At 37.7% G+C, this 25,386-nt stretch overlaps 1 protein-coding gene across 3 annotated transcripts; it reads left to right on the forward strand.

Moving 5' to 3' along the window:
• Window positions 1-997: 997 nt before the first annotated feature.
• On the forward strand, window positions 998-25,386 carry LOC144441053 (low-density lipoprotein receptor-related protein 6-like). Of its 3 annotated transcripts, XM_078130568.1 has the most exons (18): window positions 998-1,304; window positions 5,055-5,529; window positions 6,164-6,316; window positions 6,585-6,714; window positions 7,337-7,478; window positions 8,169-8,279; window positions 9,178-9,447; window positions 9,907-10,063; window positions 10,452-10,595; window positions 11,482-11,602; window positions 12,400-12,544; window positions 13,464-13,571; window positions 15,078-15,257; window positions 16,488-16,667; window positions 18,179-18,355; window positions 19,967-20,143; window positions 21,819-21,996; window positions 22,433-25,386. In XM_078130568.1, exons 1-18 carry the CDS (start codon window positions 1,241-1,243, stop codon window positions 22,833-22,835), a joined length of 3,315 nt encoding a protein of 1,104 aa, XP_077986694.1. In that variant the 5' UTR covers window positions 998-1,240; the 3' UTR covers window positions 22,836-25,386. The 3 variants fall into 3 exon arrangements, with proteins under 3 accessions (XP_077986694.1, XP_077986695.1, XP_077986696.1); XM_078130569.1 differs by lacking the exon at window positions 19,967-20,143; XM_078130570.1 differs by lacking the exons at window positions 18,179-18,355; window positions 19,967-20,143.

Consider the following 25,386-nt stretch of genomic DNA (forward strand, 5'->3'; position numbering starts at 1 on the left):
CAGGTCCTGGGTATTCATTTAATTATCTACTGTTCAGAATGAATGCTGTACATGTTAACACAGAGCATAGATTGATATGTAACTGTTTTCCCTTTCATAAATAACATTAAAATTCGGAGGTGATGTAGGGTAGACGCGCCATCCCAAAGTGTATATTGGCATTCACACAGTGTACGGTTTCTTTATATTGGTCTTAGACCAGAACCTATGATCCCTGTCTAAACGTCAATACTATCAATTGCATAAAAATGTATCGAATGCATCAATTGTCTTAATTTGATATAATAACACGATAGATTCATATATTGGAGATAAAGGTTAGTAGAAAATGTCTTTTCTCCTTTTTTCTGTTCTGTTCTCTTCTGTTCTGTTCTCTTCTCTTCTCTTCTCTTCTCTTCTCTTCTCTTCTCTTCCATCCCCTCCCCTCCCCTTCCCTTCCCTTCCCCCCTCTCCTCTCCTCTCCTCTCCTCTCCTCTCCTCTTAGCCGATTTCTCCACTTAGCTATCTCAAACAAAAAAACAAACCATTATAACAAATTAAATTATGAATAAATTGAAAATTATTTAAAATTGAAAATTCATGAAAAAAGGGTGGCCTTAGGTATTTTGACAGTAACGAGTTCGATCGTTCATACAGTCGACAGCGATGAGGTAAAGACGTGGTGTATGTAGGCCTAGCTACATATCCATGTAAATCCCTCCCAAAAGTACTACAGAAAGTTTACCTGAAAGCATGTATAGACCCGGGCAAACGCCACACAAAAATAGAGAAAAGTAAATTCTTTCACCGGGTTTTTTCCCCCTAAATTTGTAGCGTCGAATATTTAGCAACATTTGGCGAAAACCTGAGGCGTTTCAAGACAAACAATGTAAGCTTATAACGTAGAATGCGAGCAATCCTGATAATAAGGGATAAAAAGGTCACGGGGTCACATTCACTCCGGTACCATTCACCACCACTCCTTAACAATACCCCACTCGCTTTCACTGTAAACACATCTTTTTTTAGCTTCCATACAATAGGCCCGCCATTGCCAGTTAGATAGTGTATAGCCAAAGTAAGAACCGTTGACGTGTGTCGAGAACTTGAAATCGGCCTACATTGCTTTATTAGATTCGCATTCGGGTCAAGAATGGAACGCCCCTGTCGGAGAAGTACTTTCTAAATTCCATGAATGTTGCTGAAAATTCGCGCAAACTCACTATAATCGACAATCACTCTGCAACGGGAAACACTCATAATGCCAGCTTCAAACCACAGGTGTTTGGTTCGTGTCGTGCTTCTGGTCTTGATCTATGTTGCAGGTAAGTTCTATTTTTACTGGTCTTGTAGAGTAGATGTCGACCCAAATGTACCATCTTGTTGGTTCAAATATTTTGGTGTTTTAAATCTATTAATAATATATATATATGCATTGATGTGTATTGATTTGTAAACGAATAGCGCAGTAAAGCGTTGGAGATTATCTACGGTGTCGCAAGGTGGAGCTCGCCGTCATGAGTTCATTTCTCGGTGCAAATGCGTCTTATTCGATCATTTGCCGTTCATGACAACTTGTTCCTTCATTTAAAAAGAAAATATTCAACCTAATATACTCAGAGAGAAAGAAAATGGACACCGGATTTTAATAAAATGTACACATTAGTTCCAAGTCTATTGTTGAATTCATTTACGTCATACTTAAGCTCCGTGTGTAAACCCTTTCCCTAAATAGTAACGTTTGTTATGATTATGAGTCTGTCAAGTATTTTAACGAGGACGAACTAAATGTAATCTTGTGAATATAGCGAAATGGTAAATCAAGAACCAACATTAACAATGCCAGTGTATTCCGCTATTGTGGTATTATGAACAAAACTTCTACATTTGACCTAGCACGTATTCAGCCAATGAATATCGACAATGACAAATCGACCATTCTATGTACGACCGAAGCTTAGAAAACCCGACGTGTGTTATGACAAACACGTTGTTATATAGTCTGTCGCGATATAACGCAGCTAGCTATTGTCATTTCATTTGACGTGCGCCAATGATGTTACGTAAACGTATGTATTTTATACCTTCCATGGTATGCGGTAGGGTTATTGACTGTATGTTGCGTTGGCTCTCAAAACCTGCACTTTTCCCTTGATAATTAAAATGTTTGTCCAGCTTTAACACGAAGGTTGCGTTTTTATATTTCACCACGTTCACATATTCCTGATTAAATTTGGAATATATAACCACTTTCCCTCAGCTGAAAATACACGTTTATGTTTTTTAATGTTCAGTTTATGTTAGCCGTCTATCCACAGCCGAACATATTTTTATCGGTTTTAATGTCCGTATGACCTATTTTCATTCTTCGCGAGAAGGAAATTACATTAATTCTAAAGCTAGTAAGAAACAGCTGTTGTTACGTTTTACAATTAAGGTATATATACATTATATAGAACCATGTATTTTTATCATTCACAGTAGACAGGAATTTGGTGCCATATACCAAAAAATATAGAGTGCGTTTTTGCTATAAACGTGTATATAAACAGTCTCTCTTTCACACGACAGACTTACTAAATAACCGTTTTTTACTAATGATTGTTAATATTTGACAGACTGTAAACCCTCAAGGTGTTTTTTCCACACAGTATATAGTCCTCGACACATTAAAAAGCTACTTAACTGACTACCGCAGTCAGCCATTAGGGGTCAACTGTCCATAGAAAATAAAATGGAAGTAGTACTATCAAATGTATTAACGCTCAAGAATTTTATTTATCTTTATTTTATTTTGTTTGTTGTTGCAAACGGGGAACAAGGCCACTCCATGAAATATATTTTCATTAACTTTGGGTTCTGGAGTGTCGTTTCACGATTTTACCACAGGTAATGATCACACAACTTTTTGCGCGATTACTCAAGAAACGCCAAATTAGAAATTTCTCACACTTTCACCCCTACTGTTCTCCCAGTTTTTGTTTTGCAGTGGGCATGAAAATACCTTTAGCCTAGATTTTATGTTATCTTTAATTCAAGAGTAAGACATAGTATTCGTGATAGCCACATACATTGGGTTCTAGTTATACAGTATAGTAGTGTAAATAGTGTCTAGCTATCCGTCCTTTTATCCATCTGTTTCTTCCACCCACCAACCCACCCACTGTCAATCTGTCTGTCTGTCTGTCTGTCTGTCTGTCTCTGTCTGTCTGTCTGTCTCTCTCTCTCTCTCTCTCTCTCTCTCTCTCTCTCTCTCTCTCTCTCTCTCTCTCTCTCTCTCTCTCTCTCTCTCTCTCTCTCTCTCTCTCTCTCTCTCTCTCTCTCTCTCTCTCTCTCTCTCTCTCTCCATTCAAAGCTTGTCACAGACCACTATACAAACAATTATGTTGCGGTCCGAGGACATAATACATTGTCCACATGAAACAGAATGTTGTCGACACGTCAGTGGTGACCTTCAGACACTGAATGTGCATTGTACTGTTACGTTGATGAGATTCGCCGTTACGAGGCACCTCACCACTGAGTTATCGTAACCTTTGACCTACATGTCTACCGCGCATACAAGAAACGTTTGGGTGGAGCACTGTTCATGAATGTTCATGTAAAGATTCCGATACACGTACGTGACACACTGTAACCCTGGTAACTTGTATTGGTCACGTGTATGTCACATGTAATCACGTATATATATATAGTTAATTATAATATACGGGTATCACTATGCCAGTTTTGAGTTGAGTGATAATTAATAGATCTATTTTATCAGCTGTACAACTACTTCCCTTTAGAAACCTCTGGTCTGTTGCGCTCAAGAAATAAAAACAGATCTAGAAATCTAGAGCTTAGAAGGTGAAAAATTACTGCAGTTAAAGGTTACTGTAACAATTGTTGGTGACGAAACACTGTCGCAAGAGTACTTCGCTCGCTTTATTGTCAGTGGAGGAACAGTAAACACTACACTCGTATAGGGTGTGTATGCATGGAGGAACAGACTGTTTAAATTTCCTAGCGTTGTCGCAAAGGAGCCTTCAGCTTTTACGACAAAATTAACGACAGTGAATTTATCACTGCAACGTAACTGGCGTGTGTGTATTACATGTATGTACAACATAGTTTTATGACTTGGATAACTTCCATCAGCAAGTGTACTGTGTGGTTAACAATTTGACCACGTGGGAAATAAATTTTATACAGTTTGAAGAGTGAAGAAAACCCAAATTCAAGGAGCTTCATGTATTCTGCCTTTATATCAACAACAACAACAAAAACAAAAACAACAACAACAACAACAACAACAACAACAACGTCAACAACAGCATGGCCTTGTGACGACTCCAATGTTAAAGATGCATTGCAACTGGGGTATTTTGTTTTCGATCAGACACTCACCAATACATTCTGTAAAAAATGTTAAAATACAAAGTAATAGGGAACTTGCAAACCCACCATGTTGAATGTTGCATCATGGGAAACGTGATAATAAATACTAACCAATTAGTATTGTAAACAATGTTGAGACATTGTTTGTAACCACAAATAATCAATTCATAGTTACCTTGACCATTGTGTGAGGTTAATTTTATCAGTAGCTCCAGATTAGGTATTACGATAACCACATATAATCCCACAGTCCTTGGCGTCTGAGCATGCTCAGTCTGGATTGCAAGTTCCCTATTAGACATTGTGCATGTTAATTTTACCCATAAGTGACAGGTTGAAATCGTGATCGTGTTGTGGGGGAGCTGATTGTTGGGTCCGCACCCAAAAAGTTTAAAGCTGCACTCGCCCAAACTGGAACTTTTTTTAAAAAATTTGATTCAAGTTGGACTTCAAACACATACACGTTTGCCCACATGTGATTCAATAGTATTCGGGGTATCTAACAAATCAGGTTTTAAAAAAAATAGTTCCAGTTGGGGCGAGTGCAGCTTTAAAATCCGAAGGTACGATGACACGCAATTCTGTTTTTTTTAAACAGAGGAAGGCACCGCAAGTGTCTTCAAGTGAATAAAGTTCCAGAGAGAGAATAATAATAATCGTAATTTTTGTAATTATTTTTTTAAATTACTGAACAGGAATTTATGGTCAGGGTAGTACTGGGAGTGTGAGTGGTCCTATATTATTTGTTGCTGACCATGAACAGGACACTCACTCCAGGTTGATATCATACCGAGGATCTGGTCAAGACATTTTTGAACATGTAGAAGTGAATGAATCAATACCCTTCAATCTCTTGTTTGCTTCACCTGACAACTCGGAGAAAACTGCGTTAAGTTTCGACTACGATGAGTCCGTGCTTGTATGGAGTGACCCGGGCCATAGAGCAATTTACGCAGGAAGCATGGTAGAAGGAAATATTCGGCAGGTTTTTGCTGGAACTTCAGCGTTCGTTGAGGGCGTGGCTGTTGACTGGCTGGCTAATAATATATACTGGACTGATGCGGCTTACAATTGGATTAAGATGTCGAATTACGCCGGTTCCCACGTTCGTACCCTGGTTACGACTGGTTTAGATTCACCAGCTGGTATAGCCTGTGATCCGATAAACGGGTAAGGGACGACATGGATTTGTAAGTTTCTAATGCTAGGAAGCACTATATATTCTTTTTGAGGTCGACATTCCTAAATGATATGGATGCACAGAAAATATTATGCAGATGTTACCATAGATGCTGTACAGGTGAAAGGTCTATGCCACGACCATCGATCCTAAGATGGCCAAATGCGCATGATGATAGAGTGCGTGTGTGGTAGTACGCCAGACGCGCACATCGATGGTAGTCTACACATTGGTCAACATTAAGGCAGCGATGTATGTATTCCGAGGGTATCACTAGACTGTCGACAGTCGTTCGTGCCTTTTTTAATTGCTAAGTTTCATCTAAAACAAAGTCGTCGCCTCGCTCCGTAGGGCTGAATACTATAAAGCCTACTGATAGGAACATAACTGTGAGTGCCGAAGGCATGATGAGCTTGTACCTCCAGCACTCACTGTTGCTAATCAGTACGTGGTTATAGTATCGGTACCTGAGCGAGGCGACGATTTTAGTTTTAGATAAAGCGTAGCAAAAAAGGCACGAACGACTGTCGACAGCCTATAGGTATCACAGACGACATCAAATAAAATATTTGATGTCATTGCCTACATAAATATGATATCCATGTAACTTTTTCATATTTTTAGATACTTGTACTGGAGTGACTGGGGCGACGATTATAAGATTGAACGGTCGACACTTTCCGGTGAAGATCGGGTTGTACTAGTGGATGAGAAAGCAGTTGGATCTGACGTCATAGGACAACCCATGGCACTCGCGATAGACCATTCTCAAAATATGTAAGTTTAAACCTGATGTGTTTGTAACTGGATACTGAGTAAAATCACAACAGCTCTTTTGTGACGTCACAGCACAAGACAGCAGAAACTCTCTGACTTACGAGAATGCATCCGACCAGGGAGGCATCAACAGTGCCGGTTTTGATTTCATGCATACTGACTTTACCACGTGTCAAGGCATCAAAACTAGTACGGACCACTTGGTGATACGTTACTGCATTTGTATAGTTGGTATTAATCATTGTATAATTGTTCCGTTTGTTTAAAGGCTATATTGGACGGATAGTCTTGGCCATAGAGTTGTTTCTCTGGATCTCAATGATGTCGATGCCATTCCACAGACATTTGCAAGTGGACAGTCGGACTTTGGTGAAATCTTTAGTTTGGATCTAGACCCGGTGAGTTTAATGCTATGTGGTGTGTTTGACTCTTGTCTCCCTGTACATCACCTTTATCACTGTGCGTGTGTGTCCAACTTAATGTGTGTGTGTGTGTGTGTGTGTGTGTGTGTGTGTGTGTGTGTGTGTGTGTGTACATGGAAAGGAACGGAAAATACTTATGAGATCCGTATTGTCAAATCCAAACCATCTTGCCATCGACTTCAACAAAGATAGGTATGTATGTATGTATGTATGTATGTATGTATGTATGTATGTATGTGTGTGTGTGTGTGTGTGTGTGTGTGCGTGCATGTATGTATGTATGTATGTATGTATGTATGTATGTATGTATGTATGTATGTATGTATGTATGCCACATTTGTTATGCGCACATATTCATCTTTTATGCCTTTTCATTTTCTCGGGATAATACAACCGAGCATTGAATATTTTGATCGAAGACATTTTTTGTTAAAATATTAAAAATATAGAGTTGGTGAAAACAAATTTATCAAATTTAAATAAAGTGCGGATATCAATATTGTAAACACGCCTCAATAATTAAAAGAACTCAGGCCAAAATATGACCGACTTTATTTTGGTCTAACTATCCCATTCATACTTCTTATAAATTTCAAAGGACTTTGGTTTATTTGTTGCTGATCGCATGAACGATGACATTCTTCTTCTGCCGTTTGAGGGCAGTGTCGTTACGTCACCTCACTCGTACAAACCGAATGCTGTTCTCTACTACGATAAAAGTCGGCAGCCTGGAGAAGACAGTAAGTTGTTTACTTTTTCTTTAACAGAAAACACATCCAGTATTCGTTTTGATATTTATTATGTATAACTGTTACAACAAATAACGTTATTGAATGAAAAACATCATATTTAAAATTCAAAGTTCGATATCATAGTGGGGGCTTATTTGTATAAATTTTTACATACACATTCAAATATATATGTATGTGCACTTCAGTACTTCTTAGATCATGTAATATCGAAAAAGTAAGAATATAATGAAGTTTTTCACCTGTCGAGGAATAGAAAGGTACAGACCAGGACCGGACGACACACGGAGTCAACCAGAAGACGCGTTCTATCAGCTGGCTAGAATTGAGAGGACATGGCTTCGACTCCTAACTATACACGTGTCACTTATGTGTTTGTTTATTTGTTTGTTTGTTTGTGTGTGTGTGTGTGTGCGTGTGTGTCTGTGTCTGTGTGTGTGTCTGTGTCTGTGTCTGTGAGTCGAACTCACGTGTACATATCTAATGTATTATGTACATGCGTCATGGTTGTGTGCTCGCGCGCGCGCATATATATATATATATATATATATATATATATATATATATATATATATATATATATATATATATATATATATATATATATGGGGGGGGGTTGTATGTATACATTACCCATGATAACGTATAACCTTTGTATGTTTTCCATCTTCTACTCCACAGGTCCCTGTGACACAGCAGGCTGCAGTCAACTATGTGTTAGTGATTCAACAGGCCCTATATGTATGTGCAGTACAGGCTTTCAACTTGAAACCAACGTAACCTGTATACCAGGTAATCTGCTTTATTTTACTTTTCACTCTACAACTAAGTGAGCGCCACCATCGCCAAAATAGAGAGATTTCTATGACATTGTATGTTTAGACGATCCACAACAATTTGAAAGCCTGCTTCGAAAAGCCATTACTTAAAACCATGCACCGTGTATGTTTAATATGCTAATTTCCTCACATATGTCCCATCCAAAGTTGATCAGTGCAAGTCAGATACCCGAAGAATTTATGTACCAAGTTGAGAGAGCAGTTTTTTTTTGAGAAATTGGTCACATACACAGACAGACAGACAGACAGACAGACAGACAGACAGACACAGAAAGACAGACAAACAGACAGAGAGACAGACACACACACACAGACATTCACGATACAGACAGACAGACAGACAGACAGACAGACAGACAGACCGACACACAGACATTCACGATACAGACAGACAGACAGACAGACAGACAGACAGACAGACAGACAGACAGACAGACAGACAGACAACATAATTATAAATACCTCACCCTTACGAGACGGGGCAAAACAAAAGCATTATAAGTAATCGTACAAAATCATACGTAAAAGGAATTTGTCATGATTTAGAAGAAACCACTGCACTATGGTGCATTTGTGTTTGTAGTACTCGAACTGCTTATATTCATTCTCGTGAGGAAATATATATAATATATTCGATAAATATTATCAAGCGCCATGATTTCTGAATACATGTTTTATTTTATTATTTATATACTATTTTACGTACACAACCCAGTTTGCAATCAGATAAGTTTTCAAAACTCGCTGGTAGTCAAAAAGACTCTCGAGTAACGACTGAAAGAGCGCCCTCAATGACTGTCATTTCATCCGCTAGTTCATCTTTAACAAATCTACTTCTAATTATTCTGTAGACGAGTCGGCTATACATGATCATGAACTCATATTCTCCTCTGAAGATGACAAACTGTGTAAAATGCCAGCAAATATTGGACACAAGCCTTTACCACAGAGGTTCAACGTCTCCTGTTTTACGGAATTGACTGTCAACGCTATTGATTTTGACGTCTACGGTAACTTTATTTATGCCCATTCCACTATGAACCTCCAGAATACTATAATGAGGGTTAGACTGAGAGAAGGGGAGACATGGAGCGTTATTGTTGATTCTACAGACGCTCGAGGTAAGACATCAAATTTAAATTTTCTACATTTCAACAAAATGGAGAAAAACGTCACAACAAAAGATCGTAAGATTAAGTGGCGCTTCCTTTTTAATGGCGTGCCTCCGAAGACAATCTCTCGCGATCGTTCTCTGTCTGTGTGTCTTTCTTTCTTTCTTTCCCTCCCTCTCTCTCCCTCCCTCCCCCCTTCCTCCCTCCCTTCCCTCTCTCTCTCTCTCTCTCTCTCTCTCTCTCTCTCTCTCTCTCTCTCTCTCTCTCTCTCTCTCTCTCTCTCTCTCTCTCTCTCTCTCTCTCTCTCTCTCTCTCTCTCTCTCTCTCTCTCTCTCTCTCTCTCTCTCTGATACCCATCTATTCAATTGTCTTAATCCGTTCGTCCATCTTTATAATTTGTATCCATCGATATATCTACCTATCATTCTGAACCAACCCGTTCTTTGAAACCGTGACTTCTCATTACAGGTATTGCCGTTGATTGGATAGCATCAAATGTTTACTGGTCAGATCGTCGAACACAAAGCATCGTGGTAGCCAAAGTAAATGGCGATGGAGTCACCGACGTTCTTGAGATTGGCGAAGATCATGAACCCGGTGGTATGGTAATTCATGCTGTAAAGAGGTGAGCCAGCCTACTTGTTACTGTACAATAAACTTTATACAAACAAGTTTCTACTAAAGGTCAAACAGGTAGTCGAAAAGAAACCGTCGTTTCAAGTTAACAGCCGAGGAACCGTAAAGTATAGTCTTGATGCAACCAAGGTACGCCACCGAGTGCGCCTTCAGTCGCAAGGTAGCCCGAGAGCCGTCGATCTCTAGACTATCTCTTTGTCGTACGTAGTCTCACAAACATAAGAACAGGTTTATGATCAGACATTTGTAAAACTGGTGCAAACACGCACTTTCGCAAATAACCGACAGATGGCTTTAATGAATTCTTCCTCACAACTATATCACTACTCCCCAAATTACAATATATTCTACTTTTTCTCTGTTATAATTACTTACAGGTTTTTATTCTGGTCAGTCATCGGTCGTCATCCGGGAATTGAGCGCTCTTCTTTATCTGGCTCAGATCGGAAAGTTATCGTCAATATGCCAGAGGACGGTCCAAACATACCTCAACATCTTGCAATTGATTTTAACAAAGACAGGTAGTTATTGTGATGGCTGTACATGTCATCAGAACATCCTAGCGTCTATACTTCGTTTGCAATCCCCATTATTTCCAGTACTTCGTACACTAGTAGTAACATATATACTATAATATAGCAAAGGCAATACCCCACATGGGACACACAGACAAAGAACAGCGCCCTCACAGTCGATTGTACAACGGACAATTACTTTCTACCATTTTGTAAAAATATCTGATTTTTGTAATTTTTTGCCACATAATCGATAACATTTATTCCCAAGAGCTATGAATATATTCTATAATTTGAAATTCATTTACTTTGAGTGTCAACGGATAGTCAAACCTAAATTTGTCACGGAATGGGTCACGGGAAGGTGAAAAACACTTCACATGTCCTTTAAAAGTCCCAAGTGCGGAATCTTTTGACCAAGACTGAAGTACGCAGTTAATAAAAATTAAGTAGCAATTTTCAAGTTTTGAGCAAAACACCTTACAACAGTAGTCTTGTAGAGTTCAAATGCATTTTGATATAATCTTGCAGTCACACTGCAAGGGAGCTTGTCACAGCCGCACGAGCTCTAGCTGCCTCCACTCCCTGCGGCCCATCCCCTGAACCGGAAAGTTTACCTTGTTCAAGTTTAAAGTACTGTATGCGAATGGCATCTTCCAGCCACAAGAGGGTGGGCTTCGATATACATTCTTTTCCCACATACATGCATAAGGAGTGGTGGCACGCACTAATACTATTCATTGACAGGTCAAGATGTGGGAATGGGTGCATCTCAGCGTACACCTAATGTTGATTAGTATATTGACCGGATTGCTAATGTGCATCGAAAAAAGACTACCATATTCACATACCACCTCAGTTTGACGTCACAATATATTTGTTCTTTGAATAGGCTGTATTGGGCAGACGATGGCACCCACAGAATTGACTCGGTTGATTTTGAAGGAAACGACAGGCAGAATTTTGCAGTGTTTGAACCAAATGCTCAATTTTCTGGAATAACAATTTTTCAGGTATGTGTCGTGTAGACATTTTAGCCGTTGAACTTCAAGCTTATAGCATGCAGTGTTAGGGCACAATCTTTGAACTATTGCAAAAGTCACAAGTAGACGATCAAGGTTAAGGTCAAGGGCTTCATTATCAGTTTTGAGGTCACTCCTGATTAACTGTGAAAAACGTCAATTATTATATGAACGATACAATATTTATCACACGATTGTGATAATACATAGCAAGAAAATACACAACAAAGATGGGAAAAAGTAAAAAAAATCAAGCACGGTCAAGAACCTCGATTTCGGCCATGACGTAACATCCGTTTTACCTATATGCAAAACGTCAATTATAATAATTAATTAATTAGCCCTAGAATGTTCACACCTGGCTATGAGGGCACTAGTGGATATCTATTCCCCGAGGACTTTTAATGCAGGTTGAAAGTCATAGGGAAATAGTTGCTACATAACAGTTCAAAGCGGTAATATGACGTCAACTTGTGCCCTAATAAGGTAAGGCAATACATGTTTTACTACACAAAACTGTCCCACGCACATATTCTTTCCAAAGTCAAAGCCAATCACCAATATGACTCCTGTGTAATATTTCCCTAGGGAAAATAATATGCGATTTGCGAATAGTGTCACGTGTATGCAAATTGAGGTCACCACGGCTCACTAATCAATACCACGTTATACGATCTAAGCCAGTCACTGTAGGCTGTGTGTAGACGATGTATTACAATACAAAATATGCATTGATAATAATATTACTGTATTAAACAGTACAATTTATATTTCTTTTTCATGATTAGGATTTTCTATTCCTGGCCGAAACCGAAGAGACACAAATAATTATCTACGATCTAACTAATAAACGACGGCTGAGAATTATTACTTTAAGTGAAAAACCAACCGCCCTTAAGTTTTTTCATCAGAGTTTACAGCCTTTGTCGGAAGGTAAGCCTTATTAAGAAACGTTGAAGTGCTTTATTAATTAGCTAGGCTGTTGTTAAAGAAGGCCATATTGATGAATCTATGACGAAATAACTAAAACGACAGACAGATAGACAGACGGACAGACAGACAGACAGACAGACAGACAGACAGACAGACAGACAGACAGACAAAGGAATAACCAATGTATAGACGTCATGTCGTCTTGAATAATAATGGGGAGGGGGGTCATTTATTATTCATCACTCCAATAGGTGAAATCGACCCTACTTGATTATTCAAGATGACGTAACGTAAGATTCGAAACAACATGACGATACATGGTTATCAAAGCATGCGTATAAGGCAAAAAAAAAAAGAGTTTTGGTCAGGATATTTGGTGAAAGGACACGATTTTTATTTAAATTCTCAACAAACCTACTATTTATGACAGTTACTGTTCTTTTTATTTTGTACTTTAGAGCAAGTGTGTATATGGGGCAGACGTCATTTGCTTGCTTGTTCATTATTGGTACTGCAGTTGTTTTCACTGATTCAGAAGTAGAGAGGGTTATTTTTGAGTCTCCCCTCCCCCTCAGATCTGCAGACTGCATGGTCTGGACAAACATGAAAAAGAAAGAGACTGTCACGAGTGTATTTAAGTGATGCGAGTGCTGACAATTCTTTTGTTTTTGCCTTATATTTCTTAAAGGTACATGAACTGTACGCAGCACCATTACGTTATGATTTTTGTTGCATTTTTTTCGAAATTCAAATGATATATTATTGAAACTCTAGCAGCATCCCATACATGATTTGTTTGAATGGTCTAGGTAGGTTATTTGCAATTTCGAGATAGAGCAATATAGCAATCATAAGTGTATAGTTAGAATATTTATCCCACGGGGCTTTTGAACTTTACGCCGTTATTTTCTAATTACAGCCGCCGATCAGTGTGATACCTTTACCTGCAGGGCAGATCAAATTTGCATCAATACCAATAATGGCGCCGAGTGCCTTTGTCCTAGACGTTCAAGGCGATGTATACCGGGTAAGTATGAGTATATTTAAAAATACACCGTGAAGAGTAAACGTCCCCTCATCCCACATGGACAAGTAATCGTTTAAGGATGTATACGATCGAATAAGGATAAAAAAAATAGATTGTAAGATATACGTCGTGTTGTTTAAACCTCAGACCACTAATTCGTTAGTGATCCGAGTTCAATCCTATCAGGTTTCTTGAGTGCTGGCAGTGATAGCGTTGCACGAATGTCTATCTTGCAGAGTATGACAAAACATGTTCTATGAATTAATCATATCATGAATGAAAATAACCATGCCACGAATCGAATGAATGTACTAAGAATACGACATTTCATCCAGAAATCACTTGAATTAAATACAGACAAATTTTTCTGTCGAAAAGTATTCCGCATTGTAATACATACCAGTTCTTTCACGAATGAGACTTCATAATGTTTTTCTTTTGTTTTCTACCCCTATAATTTTTTTTATGAGAAAAGCAATTGGTAATTGTAAATCCTAGATAGACTCGGACAATCTATGACTATTTTCTAGCTTCTCCCCTAGACTTTTAAAATGCACAACCTTGTCCAAAGCGAAATGAACAACATGTGATCGATTTATTGATTTGTTATTTGTAGGCAAAATGATTCATTCATTCATTTGTTCGTTCGTTCGTTCGTTCGTTCGTGCATTCGTTCTTAGCAATTTATTTTTTTCTATTTATTTATTTATTTATTTATTTATTTAATTATTTATTTATTTATTTATTTAATTATTTATTTATTTATTTATTTATTTATTTATTTATTTATTTATTCATTCATTGTCCATCCATCCATCCTTCCTTCCATCCATCCATCCATCCACTCACTCAATCACTCACCCACCTACCCACTGTCAGTCTGTCCATCCGTCCCTACGACCACCCATCAGTCTGTCAGTCTATTATCAAAATTGTTTGCCTGCCTGTCGGTCTGTTTCTGTCTAGCTACATATTTGCCTGTGCTTCTGTGTGTCCGTCATCATCGCTATCTGTCAGTCTTCCTATGTCAAACTATGATCATAACCGCCTGTCTGTCTTGTCGTCCATTTGTATTGTCTATCACTCTGTCTGCCTCTGGTCTATATATAGGAGTAAAATGTTGCGCTGTTCATGTCGTGTCAGTCTGTCTTTGTACATACTTGTCTGTAAGCCAATATGTCTGTCGATATCAAACTATGATCAAAACTGTATGTCTCTGTGTCTTTCTGCCTCAATAGCTTATATAGCAGTCAATGTTTTACTGTTTAGTCTGTCTTGTCTGTCTGTCTGTCTGTCTGTCTGTCTGTCAGTTTGCATGCACGTATGAATGTATGTATGTATGTATGTATGTATGTATGTATGTATGTATGTATGTATGTATGTGTGTGTGTGTATGTGTGTATGTATGTCTCTATGTTACAATGTGATCAAAATTCTTAGCTTTCCAATTGATGAAGAAAAATATTAATTTGATTGTAATGAGTTTAGTGTCACCAACTTTTTCAGTAAGGAGATGTCCTCTTGAAATGCTGAACGGAAGAATGAATGATAACTGCGTTAATCTCAATGGGCAGTATTGTTCTGCTATATGTGATGATGGGTACAGACAGTTGAAAAGAATTGCCCCACGTTGCGCTGCTGACGGTCAGTGGAATACAAATATAGATGGACTTTGTGAACAAATTTGTAAGTATCATTGTCATTATACTATGCACAAGCCAAGTTTAACAAAAACTATACTACTAGTATATGCACTCCGGTTGTTCTACGTCACGGCAACACGTGTCTACGTCACTGGTTCTGCTGTGTTCAAAATATGAATCAAAACGTTCAAAATTGCCATTAATTTCCCCGATTTGTCTTTGATATTATTGGAGCTGGTATAATTATGTTATTCCGAGTCCAATCGGAAAATACTCGTGACCGCTAAGGGTTGTCACTAGAAGTCGCTAGACGACTAGTGACAATGGCCCCCCTAGGTCACTCAATATTTTCGTTCAAGTTGGCTGAACGAAGAAAAATATTGGGAATAACATCTAAGTATACCAAACACAAGTCAAGTTGTCGTCTTTGGCCACATAATATGGATTATATAACCGGGTCGTTCTACGTCATGACAACCCATGTCCACGTCACTGGTTCTTTGTTGTTCAACACAAGTGAAAGCATTCCATATCGCTATTATTTTCCCCAATTTTAGATAAGTTATGCTTCGCAATGTTTTTCTTCAGTGAGACGGAAAATACTCTTGACGAAAGGGGTTTATTTTCTATTCGTCTAGTAACTCGTAGTCACAATACCCCTTAGGTCACTTGTAATTCCTTGGCTTAATGGAGACAAGTATTATGGAATAATGTGTTTGAAAAAACAAAACACAAAACTGATAATATGCAAATACTTGAATTGTTTTCATAAACTATTTTTGAACACAAAATATTAATTGATTGATCGCGAGTAATGGAACATATGCAAACATCAGGGCAATTATTCGTTATCAATGGGGTAAGTTCATTATCATAATACTGTTTCCGTTTGCAAATATTATGCTAATAACATCGAAAGAGAATAGTGACCTTGCATTGGGTTCATATGCAAATTTAGTACTACTTGTTCATTATCAACTGAGAAGATATTCACTAACCTTGGATGAAGGTTTTGACCCATTGACGAATCAAGGTCAACGTATGAATGTATCTGTACTTTCAATTTCAATAAATTTAATTTCATTGAAATTTGCTGTTTTCTTCCTACCGCCATATTCATAGAACGAATATGGGACACATTTTCTGTCTGTTTGGCATTCGACTTCAACAATTGCAGATCCTGTTTGATAATCAACATGAACAATCAAATTCTGACTGTGATTCTGTTCCTTACTGGTTTTATTTATTTTTTTATTGAAATTTGCTCTTTCAGTATGCCGTCTCTCTTTCCTCAATGGCAAAGTGGAGGACGGGTGTAGAAACGTTGTCGGTGGCACTTGCAATTTTGAATGTGACACTGGTTACAAGCCAACAACAACCACACAAAGATTGACTTGCAACGAATTTGGCCAGTGGAACCTGAATCTAAATACTCTTTGTGAATTTGAATTTGGTAAGTGTCCTGTATTAAATATTAGATTATACTATATAACTGCAAGTGTTAGATGCTCTAGTAAAAATAAAGATGTACAGTGATCATTCACGATATATTTGTGTAGTTACAAAATGTACAATATACAGCACATTCTAAGTTACTGTTCAATCGCTCTGTTTGATGCAACCACGGATAAAATAATATAACAGTTGCACCTGCTACGCTCTAAGAAAGCAAGATTGCACGAATACAGTTTCTCGTGAAATGACACTCGCTGAGGGGTAAATCACCAAATATTAGACAAAATGTGTCCTGTGTAATAATTACAGTCACAACAACGAATTCTGGATACAAAAATACATCAACATCAAACGGTCGATACAAAACACAGGTACGGGCCAGGTACAGACCAGGCCAGGCCAGGCCAGGTCAGGTCAAGTAAAGACTGAATATTTTTTGTGGATTTACATTCACATTCGGATCCAAAGATCCATCATCTGATTGTATTCGCAATTGTTCATGTCATATTTCACCCTTTTTTTATAAATGCCAATTCAACAACATAAGTAATCAAATACTGTTCACATTCTGTTGAAAACATCTATGATGAATACTGTGCACCAGTCAAACGATATCTCTCGACAACCATTAATTCCATTTAGATGTGTCGTAGCGCGTGTAGTAGACAACTAGAAATCAAAGCCTATTTGTTACATTGCATACATAAGAAATGGTAGATGCACACCCAATGGTGGAAATCCACAATTACAATGACCTTTGATACAACGTACATGTTAGTCTGCTGGGGTGGAGCCCTCAACGGCAAGAGTCTGGGTAATCGAGACTATATGTATATGTATCAATATTCTTATTAAAACATAATTTTGGTATAAGGTTAACTCTGAAATATTCTTATTATTACACACACTGTTTCACTTGTTAAATTTAACGACTATTACTATTACATGTTATATCGCCCACTGACACTTGTTTTTAACTCCATGGTGTATATAACCATGATGGTATCTCCTCTTATACCTCCATGATATAGCTTTCACCATTTTGCACAGCAAACGTGGCAAACAAATGTATATGGAACACCAGTGAGGACAGCGACTCATTTGACAGCATGTGCATTGCTGCAACACTTGTATAGCTAAATCACAGGTCACAGATCACTCTTCGATGGTTCGAAGTGTCGCAGTTTTCAAGTCGCAGTCGCTGTGCTCACCGTCTTCCAGAATAGATATATTTACACACCAATAATGCTAATCTCACACTGTGTCCACTTTCATGTTACTTATTGTTTACGTATGCAAATGTTATGCTAATGACATCGATAGAGAATATTGACCATGTATTGGATTGCAATTGGGTCATATGCAAATTTAATACTACTGAGAAGATACTGTGATCATTGACCGTGGATGAAGTTTTTGACCCGCATTGACTGGATCAAGGTCAACGTGTGAATGTATATTTACTTTCCTTTTCAATAAATTGATTTTCATTTAAATTTGCCCATTCAGTATGCCCTCTCTCATTCCACAATGGCAAAATGGAGGACGGGTGTAGTAACGTTGTTGGTGGCTCATGCAGTTTTGAATGTGATACTGGTTACATACCAACGACAACCACAAAACGATTAACTTGCAACGAAAATGGCCAGTGGAACCTGAATATAACACTTTGCGAATTTGAACTTGGTAGGTGTCTTGTTTTAGACGATAATATATGTTCAAATGTCAGATGCTCTAGTAAAAATAAAGATGTACAGTGATCATTCACGATATATTTGTGTAGTTATAAAATGTACAATATACAGCACATTCTAAGTTACTGTTCACTCGCTCTGCTTGATGCAACCACGGAGAAGATAATATAACAGTTGCACCTGCTACGCTCTAAGAAAGCAAGATTGCATGAATACAGTTTCTCGTGAAATGGCACTCACTGAGGGGTTAATTCTCAGCAACAAATAACCAAATATTAATATGAGTACGAGTAGACAAAATATGTCCTGTGTGATAGTCACAACAACGAATTCTGGATACTAAATTCGTTCAGAGTTCAAATACATATAGTTCAATTTCATCAATCACGCCAACAGCAACATCAACACCAAAACGGTCGATAAAAAACACAGGTACGGGTCAGGTACAAACCAGGCCAGGTCAGGTCAGGTCAGGTCAGGACAGGTCAGGTCAGGTCAGGTCAGGTAAAGACTGAAAATTTGTTGTGGATTCACATTGTCATTCGGACCCAAAGACCCATCATCTGTTTTTATTCGCAATATATGTTGGTTTTCTTGGCATATTTCACCCTCTCTTTTTCATAAATGTTAATTCAACAACCTACTAAAATAAGTACTCGAATATTGTTCACATTCTGTTGGAAACATCTATGATGAATACTCTGAACCAGTCAAACGATATCTCTCGACAACCATTAATTGCATTTAGATGTGTCGTAGCGCGTGTAGTAGACAACTAGAAATCAAAGCCTATTTGTTACATTGCATACAAAAGAAATGGTAGATGCACACCCAATGTTGGAAATCCACAATTACAATGACCTTTGATACAACGTACATGTTAGTCTGCTGGAGTGGAGCCCTCAACGGCAAGAGTCTGGGTAATCGAGACTATATATATGTATCAATATTCTTATTAAAACATAATTTTGGTATAAGGTTAACTCTGAAATATTCTTATTATTACACACACTGTTTCATTTGTTAAATTTAATGACTATTACTATTACATGTTATATCGCCCAATGACACTTGTTTTTACCTCCATGCTGTATATAACCATGGTGGTATCTCCTCTTATACCTCCATGATATAGCTTTCACCATTTTGCACAGCAAACGTGGCAAACAAATGTATATGGAACACCAGTGAGGACAGCGACTCATTTGACAGCATGTGCATTGCTGCAACACTTGTATAGCTAAATCACAGGTCACAGATCACTCTTCAAGGGTTCGAAGTGTCGCACTTTTCAAGTCGCAGTCGCTGTTCTCACCGTCTTCCAGAATAGATATATTTACACACCAATAATGCTAATCTCACACTGTGTCCACTTTCATGTTACTTATTGTTTACGTATGCAAATGTTGTGCTAATGACATCGATAGAGAATATTGACCTTGTATTTGGTTGGGTTCATATGCAAATTTAATACTACTGAGAAGATATCCATTGACCATGGATGAAGTTTTTGACCCGCATTGACTGAATCAAAGTCAACGTGTGAATGTATATTTACTTTCCTTTTCAATAAATTGATTTTCATTGAAATTTGCCCATTCAGTATGCCCTCTCTCATTCCACAATGGCAAAATGGAGGACGGGTGTAGTAACGTTGTTGGTGGCTCATGCAGTTTTGAATGTGATACTGGTTACATACCAATGACAACCACAAAACGATTAACTTGCAACGAAAATGGCCAGTGGAACCTGAATATAACACTTTGCGAATTTGAACTTGGTAGGTGTCTTGTTTTAGACGATACTATATGTTCAAATGTCAGATGCTCTAGTAAAAATAAAGATGTATGTACAGTGACTGTTCAAAGATATTTGCATGGCTATAAATTTGAAAATGTACGAATTACAGGGCGCAGCAGGTTGCTATTCACTGATTGTGTTCGGATACAACCATGCAGAAACCAATAAGAAACTGCACATGCTACACTTTAAGATAACAATCTTAAGATTGAATAGTTTCTTGTGACATTTTGTTTTAAAATGAACTAATGTGCCGTGCCACCATGCGGATATCGAATCCGGCATTGGCGCCTGCGTGTCTGCGCATATAGTTGCAGTATTCATTCAGACTTAAAGTGTAGCAGCACTGTACATGTATGTGGTCGTTTCTATCTTAAAATGTAGAATGTACAGTTTCTGATTTCTCTCAAACTTCAAAGAGATCGTATCAAACAGGGCGAGTGAACAGTAACTTGTAACTCGCTGTATGTTATAATGAAATAACAATACGTTCACTTTTATACATTTTTCTTCTATTGTTGCACATAACATAACAACTGCAACATGACATGAATAAACAGTTCCCCCCCCCCTCCCCATACCTTGCTTACTTGTAACAGGTTGTGCATGTTAACGTTGTTCCTACTTATATGGAATTCGGGAACCACAATTTGATTTGTAACAGTTAATTTTGTGACAGAAAGTCTTGTAAGTTGAAAATTGTCGCTGTCTTGCTCCGATGGCAATCCTGATGACTACGGTATTTACGGAGACCGGCGGCGATGTACATGTACAGTAACTGCGTGCGTAAGCCTCGGGAATACTCCGTAACATTCGACAGAGTCGATTGACTGCCAAATACGGAAGGCATAATATTAAAATAGATTCAAATTGTTTGAAGTCATATGAAAATCAATCGGATAACAGAATTTACAGTGACATTTCTGACAAATTTCTTATGTTCAGTCACAGGACTGTTACTGACTGATCAATCGATCGATCGATCGATTGATTATTTGATTGATCGATTGAATGATTAATTTTGTGGTGAAATAAATCTTATTTTGTGTGTGATAATTGATCAACTGACTGATTTTTGTGATCAATTGATCGATCGATTGAATATTTGATTTATCGATTGAATGATTAATTTTGTGGTGAAATAAGACTTACTAGTATTTTGTGTGTGATAATTGATCAACTGACTGATTTTTGTGGTGATATAAAACTTTTTTTCTTCTTTCCCTCGCTTCTTTTCTCTCTTTCAGCTGTATATAATACTCTCATTGTTGACTACATAAAGTCATCTTGTCCAGTCTTCTCCTCTTATCTAAACTAAACCACCCATAATTTCATAATTACCGGGGATCTGTTTCCGCGAAAATGTGCTTTATCTACTATCTACTGGGTGATTATCACACAAGACACTTGAAATACCCTAACAGGCACAGACAATATCGACCAATCAATCAACTACGTGCTAGCTTTTCCCCTGTGGTTCTGTGTACATAATTATGAAAACAATTATGCGATTCCGTGAGTTGATTTAAAGGATAAAATGATAAATGGACCGCAGAACAGGGTATCCCATTTAGTCATATACATCGGACACTATGACATAATTTTTTTTGAATAAACCAATGCTGACAAAACACGTAAACCGTTTATTCTTACAGTACCTTCAACCTCAAAAGAGAAGCCGACTGATAAAGTACCAGTTGCAACACCTAAACCTGAAAAAGTTTCTGGACAGGGTGGCAAAGGTTCGAAGTCGACGGTCCCTATACTGGCAGCATGTCTTGGGCTCTTTGTAGTTGTAGTAGTGATCGTACTGTTGTTTATCTTCCTTCGGAGGTAAGTTAACTAAACAACAACAACAACAACAACAACAACAACGACGACGACGACGACGACGACGACGACGACCATGACCACGACAACGACAACGACAACGACGACCACGACCACCCTCCAACCTTTCATCCAAGTTGTTGACGTTGTTGAACCAAAGTTTTACGTGCAGACGACATTTTGAATTAATTGTAGTACGAAATCACCACATTGACGTAACACGGTGTGCACTGCGCTAACGATATGCGTAGTTGCGTTTTTTTATACCTGTCATCCTTCCTGAGAAAGGTATTATTTTGAGTTCACGAAAAAATGAATGAAACAATTGACACATTGTACACTTATTCTAGTGTATTAATATGTATGAGTTGACGTGAACATTGTTTTTTTTATATATTGTGTTAATCTTCTTACTTCGGATATTGTTGTTATATACTAGGAGACGTAAGAATAGAAACCCAGCTGATACTCAACAAATAGTAAACACCCCAAATAACAATCCACAGCATGAAGGGGGCGCTGTTATCGGAATACCAAATCCACTGTATGCCTGCCCAACCGACTACGACTACATGAACAACGCGTGCGCCCCACCTGAATATACCCCTTCACCACCACCACATTACGAGGTTCCTGTAGATGCACCCGCATTGCCGGAAAAGACTCCTTTACCACAGACAGTCCAGCTGGAAGCTACGAGCGACACGGTCCGGTATTTGAATTCACCCGGTGCTACGTCGCCGGACGTAGACCATACGTATGATAATTTGCATACCGATGACAAAGAGGGCTTCGAAAAAGGAGGTCTTACCGTTGAATTAAAGGAGGAGGCAGATGCTTGAGAAACTGAAGAAACGTACATGACCTTGAGTATCTTTTTGAATTGTCTAGTGCATTTCTTTTTTATAACGCTGGGGAGCGGTGATGATTTTAATCTCGAGAAGAGATCAACACAATCGTATTTACACAAGAGGAATAATTGACTTCGCTTTCAAGCAGAATTAGCATCCGTTTTGTTGAACAAAGCGTTTCAGTATTTTAAGATTAGTTTTACAACCTTTATATGTTTCATAACCAGAAAATCAATTTCAGAATTATCTTAGGGAGTCATTCCTACATCTTTTGGCTCCAACACAGAACAATAACCTGTAAGATAAGTTGCGGCATTTTATTCAAGTAGAAATTGAAAGGATCAATTTCTTAATGCTTAATTGTTATTTTAGCATTCAGTTTTTTTTAATACTATAAGAATTACATGTTCTACCACATACCATACAAAATGGCCCCCACGTGTTGATAATCAGTATCCTCAAACACCGGTGGTTGTAACTTTTCGTTACGTTTTGCTACTTCATTTTAAAGTGACACCAAAATCAATTTTAATGTGAAACTGTTCAATCATTCTGATTAGTTGAATTGTTTCTTTACTAATAGTTGCTGGTATTGTGTACATTGGGTTGATGTCCGTGTGTAAACAATCTTGAAAGAGGTATGGAATGGACTAGAACTAGTTAGTCAGCAAATTATCAATACGTGAGATGCTATAGGGTTTCAAGATCATACTGAACATACTTCAACTAATACATTCATGCAACAACAACACAAATACTTATAAATTAAAAACTTAAAAATATACTTCATTACAGCTACTCAGACTTTAATATTCCAAATTCCATTATTACGCAGAAGAAATTTCAATTGCTTTTGACGACAATTATGTATACTTTACCCAGAAATATTCCCTTTAGGAGAGATAAATTTATACAAGATGTGATACATGATTTAACACTAGAAATAAATCGATGCGGTTGTTATTAACATTTCAACTTACAACAGTGGCAAATCAGCTATCGGCAAGCTAACACAGGCACAACTTTAAAGTGTTCTTGCAACATGTTTGTAAACGTACAGACAAGGAAAAGTAGAAAAGTATTTTCCTTGTCTGTAGTTGACATATGCTATGAATGGATGTTGATATTACTACAGGATCAGGACTGATTTAAAAATATGAAATGGTTATCGTTGAAAACAAGAGCATGGTAATTTCAATGTAGTGACCGTTGGTGGCGCTCCGAAAATGTGAAAGCTCAATAGCAATAGTGTTAGTTAGTGTCTATGTTGGTTTGCTGGTAGTATGTTTTCCTTAGTAATATGACAAATTGGCAGATACTGTCATGACGTCCTCTTTGTTATAATTTCAAACTGAGGGAATTAAACACAGTACAAAGTCTTATGACAAGATGGAAGTTATGATAACAGTAACGATATTACTGGTCAGATATACAGTATACTTTGAGCAACTAAAATTCTGCCGAATACTACATAAAAAAATGGTTGCTCAAAAACAGATGACAAAATCATTGAACAGATAAAGATAAATGGGATGACAAATCGCTCATGACAAATATCAGTGTCAATGTTTGCAGGGAATACGTTACTTAGACTGTAAAGTCCAGTCGTTGATGGCGCACTGTAAAGTCCACTCGTAGATGGCGCCCTGACAGTCTACGTTATACAAATATGTAGCTTTCATTTTCGGTGCGCCACCAACGTTCACTAGAGTTAAAATTACCATGCTCTTGTTTTCAAAAATAATCATTTGCGGGTTTTAAATCTATTCTGATCAAACCATGTGCGGCATTGTGGGTATTCATTAGGTTTCATTATACATATTGTTTAGCCATTCTGTATTAATTGAAACCTTCTAATCTTAATGAGATCACAATAGAGAATCCAAAAGTGACGTCAGAGTAGATTTTGAATGAGCAATTATATTTGTTGCATATGCCTCAGACTGCTGTCACAGTAGTAGTAGTATGAATATAATCGAGTAATTTTACACGAATTAATATAAGCTATAGCAGTGGATAAATGGGGAAATCAGGAAATAGCTTGCAGGTAGTCTAGGCCTGTCCCCTCACATATTAATATACAGAAGGTTACAGCAAGGGACTGCTGACATGTAATAGGCAATTTTATACAAGTATTTTTTTAAAACTTTCCTTGTGTGGATATGTAAATTTACAAATATAACCTTATACCCGGTTTGCAGAAGTTGTCATTTACACGTAAGCTTACAACATTACTAACCACGTTTTAGTAATCAAGAGTTACATTATAATTCGTTTTTTTACGAAATTACCAAATAAGAGTTGTCAAGTTTAACACCCACCCCTCCCCCTGTATATATCAATATTTACCAATATCTCATACTAGCATTGAATATTTTGCTATTATGGAATGACAAATACAGAACTTTCTCAAATACGTGAAAAAAATTCATATTTTTGGTAATAATGTAGTGATTGCTATTATTTGGTTTTATATAATCATATATTTTTATAGATCTACTTTTCATTTGTATATTCAGACATTTTACCTGCATTGACGATT

The sequence above is a fragment of the Glandiceps talaboti genome, chromosome 10, assembly GCF_964340395.1.
Source record: "Glandiceps talaboti chromosome 10, keGlaTala1.1, whole genome shotgun sequence".
Lineage (NCBI taxonomy): Eukaryota > Metazoa > Hemichordata > Enteropneusta > Spengelidae > Glandiceps > Glandiceps talaboti.

What these genes read in the sequence shown, in the direction of transcription:
- LOC144441053 (XM_078130568.1), top strand. Translation starts at nt 1,241, where the DNA reads ATGCCAGCTTCAAACCACAGGTGTTTGGTTCGTGTCGTGCTTCTGGTC. An exon ending in CAACGTAACCTGTATACCAG is followed by an intron (nt 8,280 to 9,177) that starts GTAATCTGCTTT and finishes ATTATTCTGTAG; the next exon opens with ACGAGTCGGCTATACATGAT. An exon ending in GTAATTCATGCTGTAAAGAG is followed by an intron (nt 10,064 to 10,451) that starts GTGAGCCAGCCT and finishes AATTACTTACAG; the next exon opens with GTTTTTATTCTGGTCAGTCA.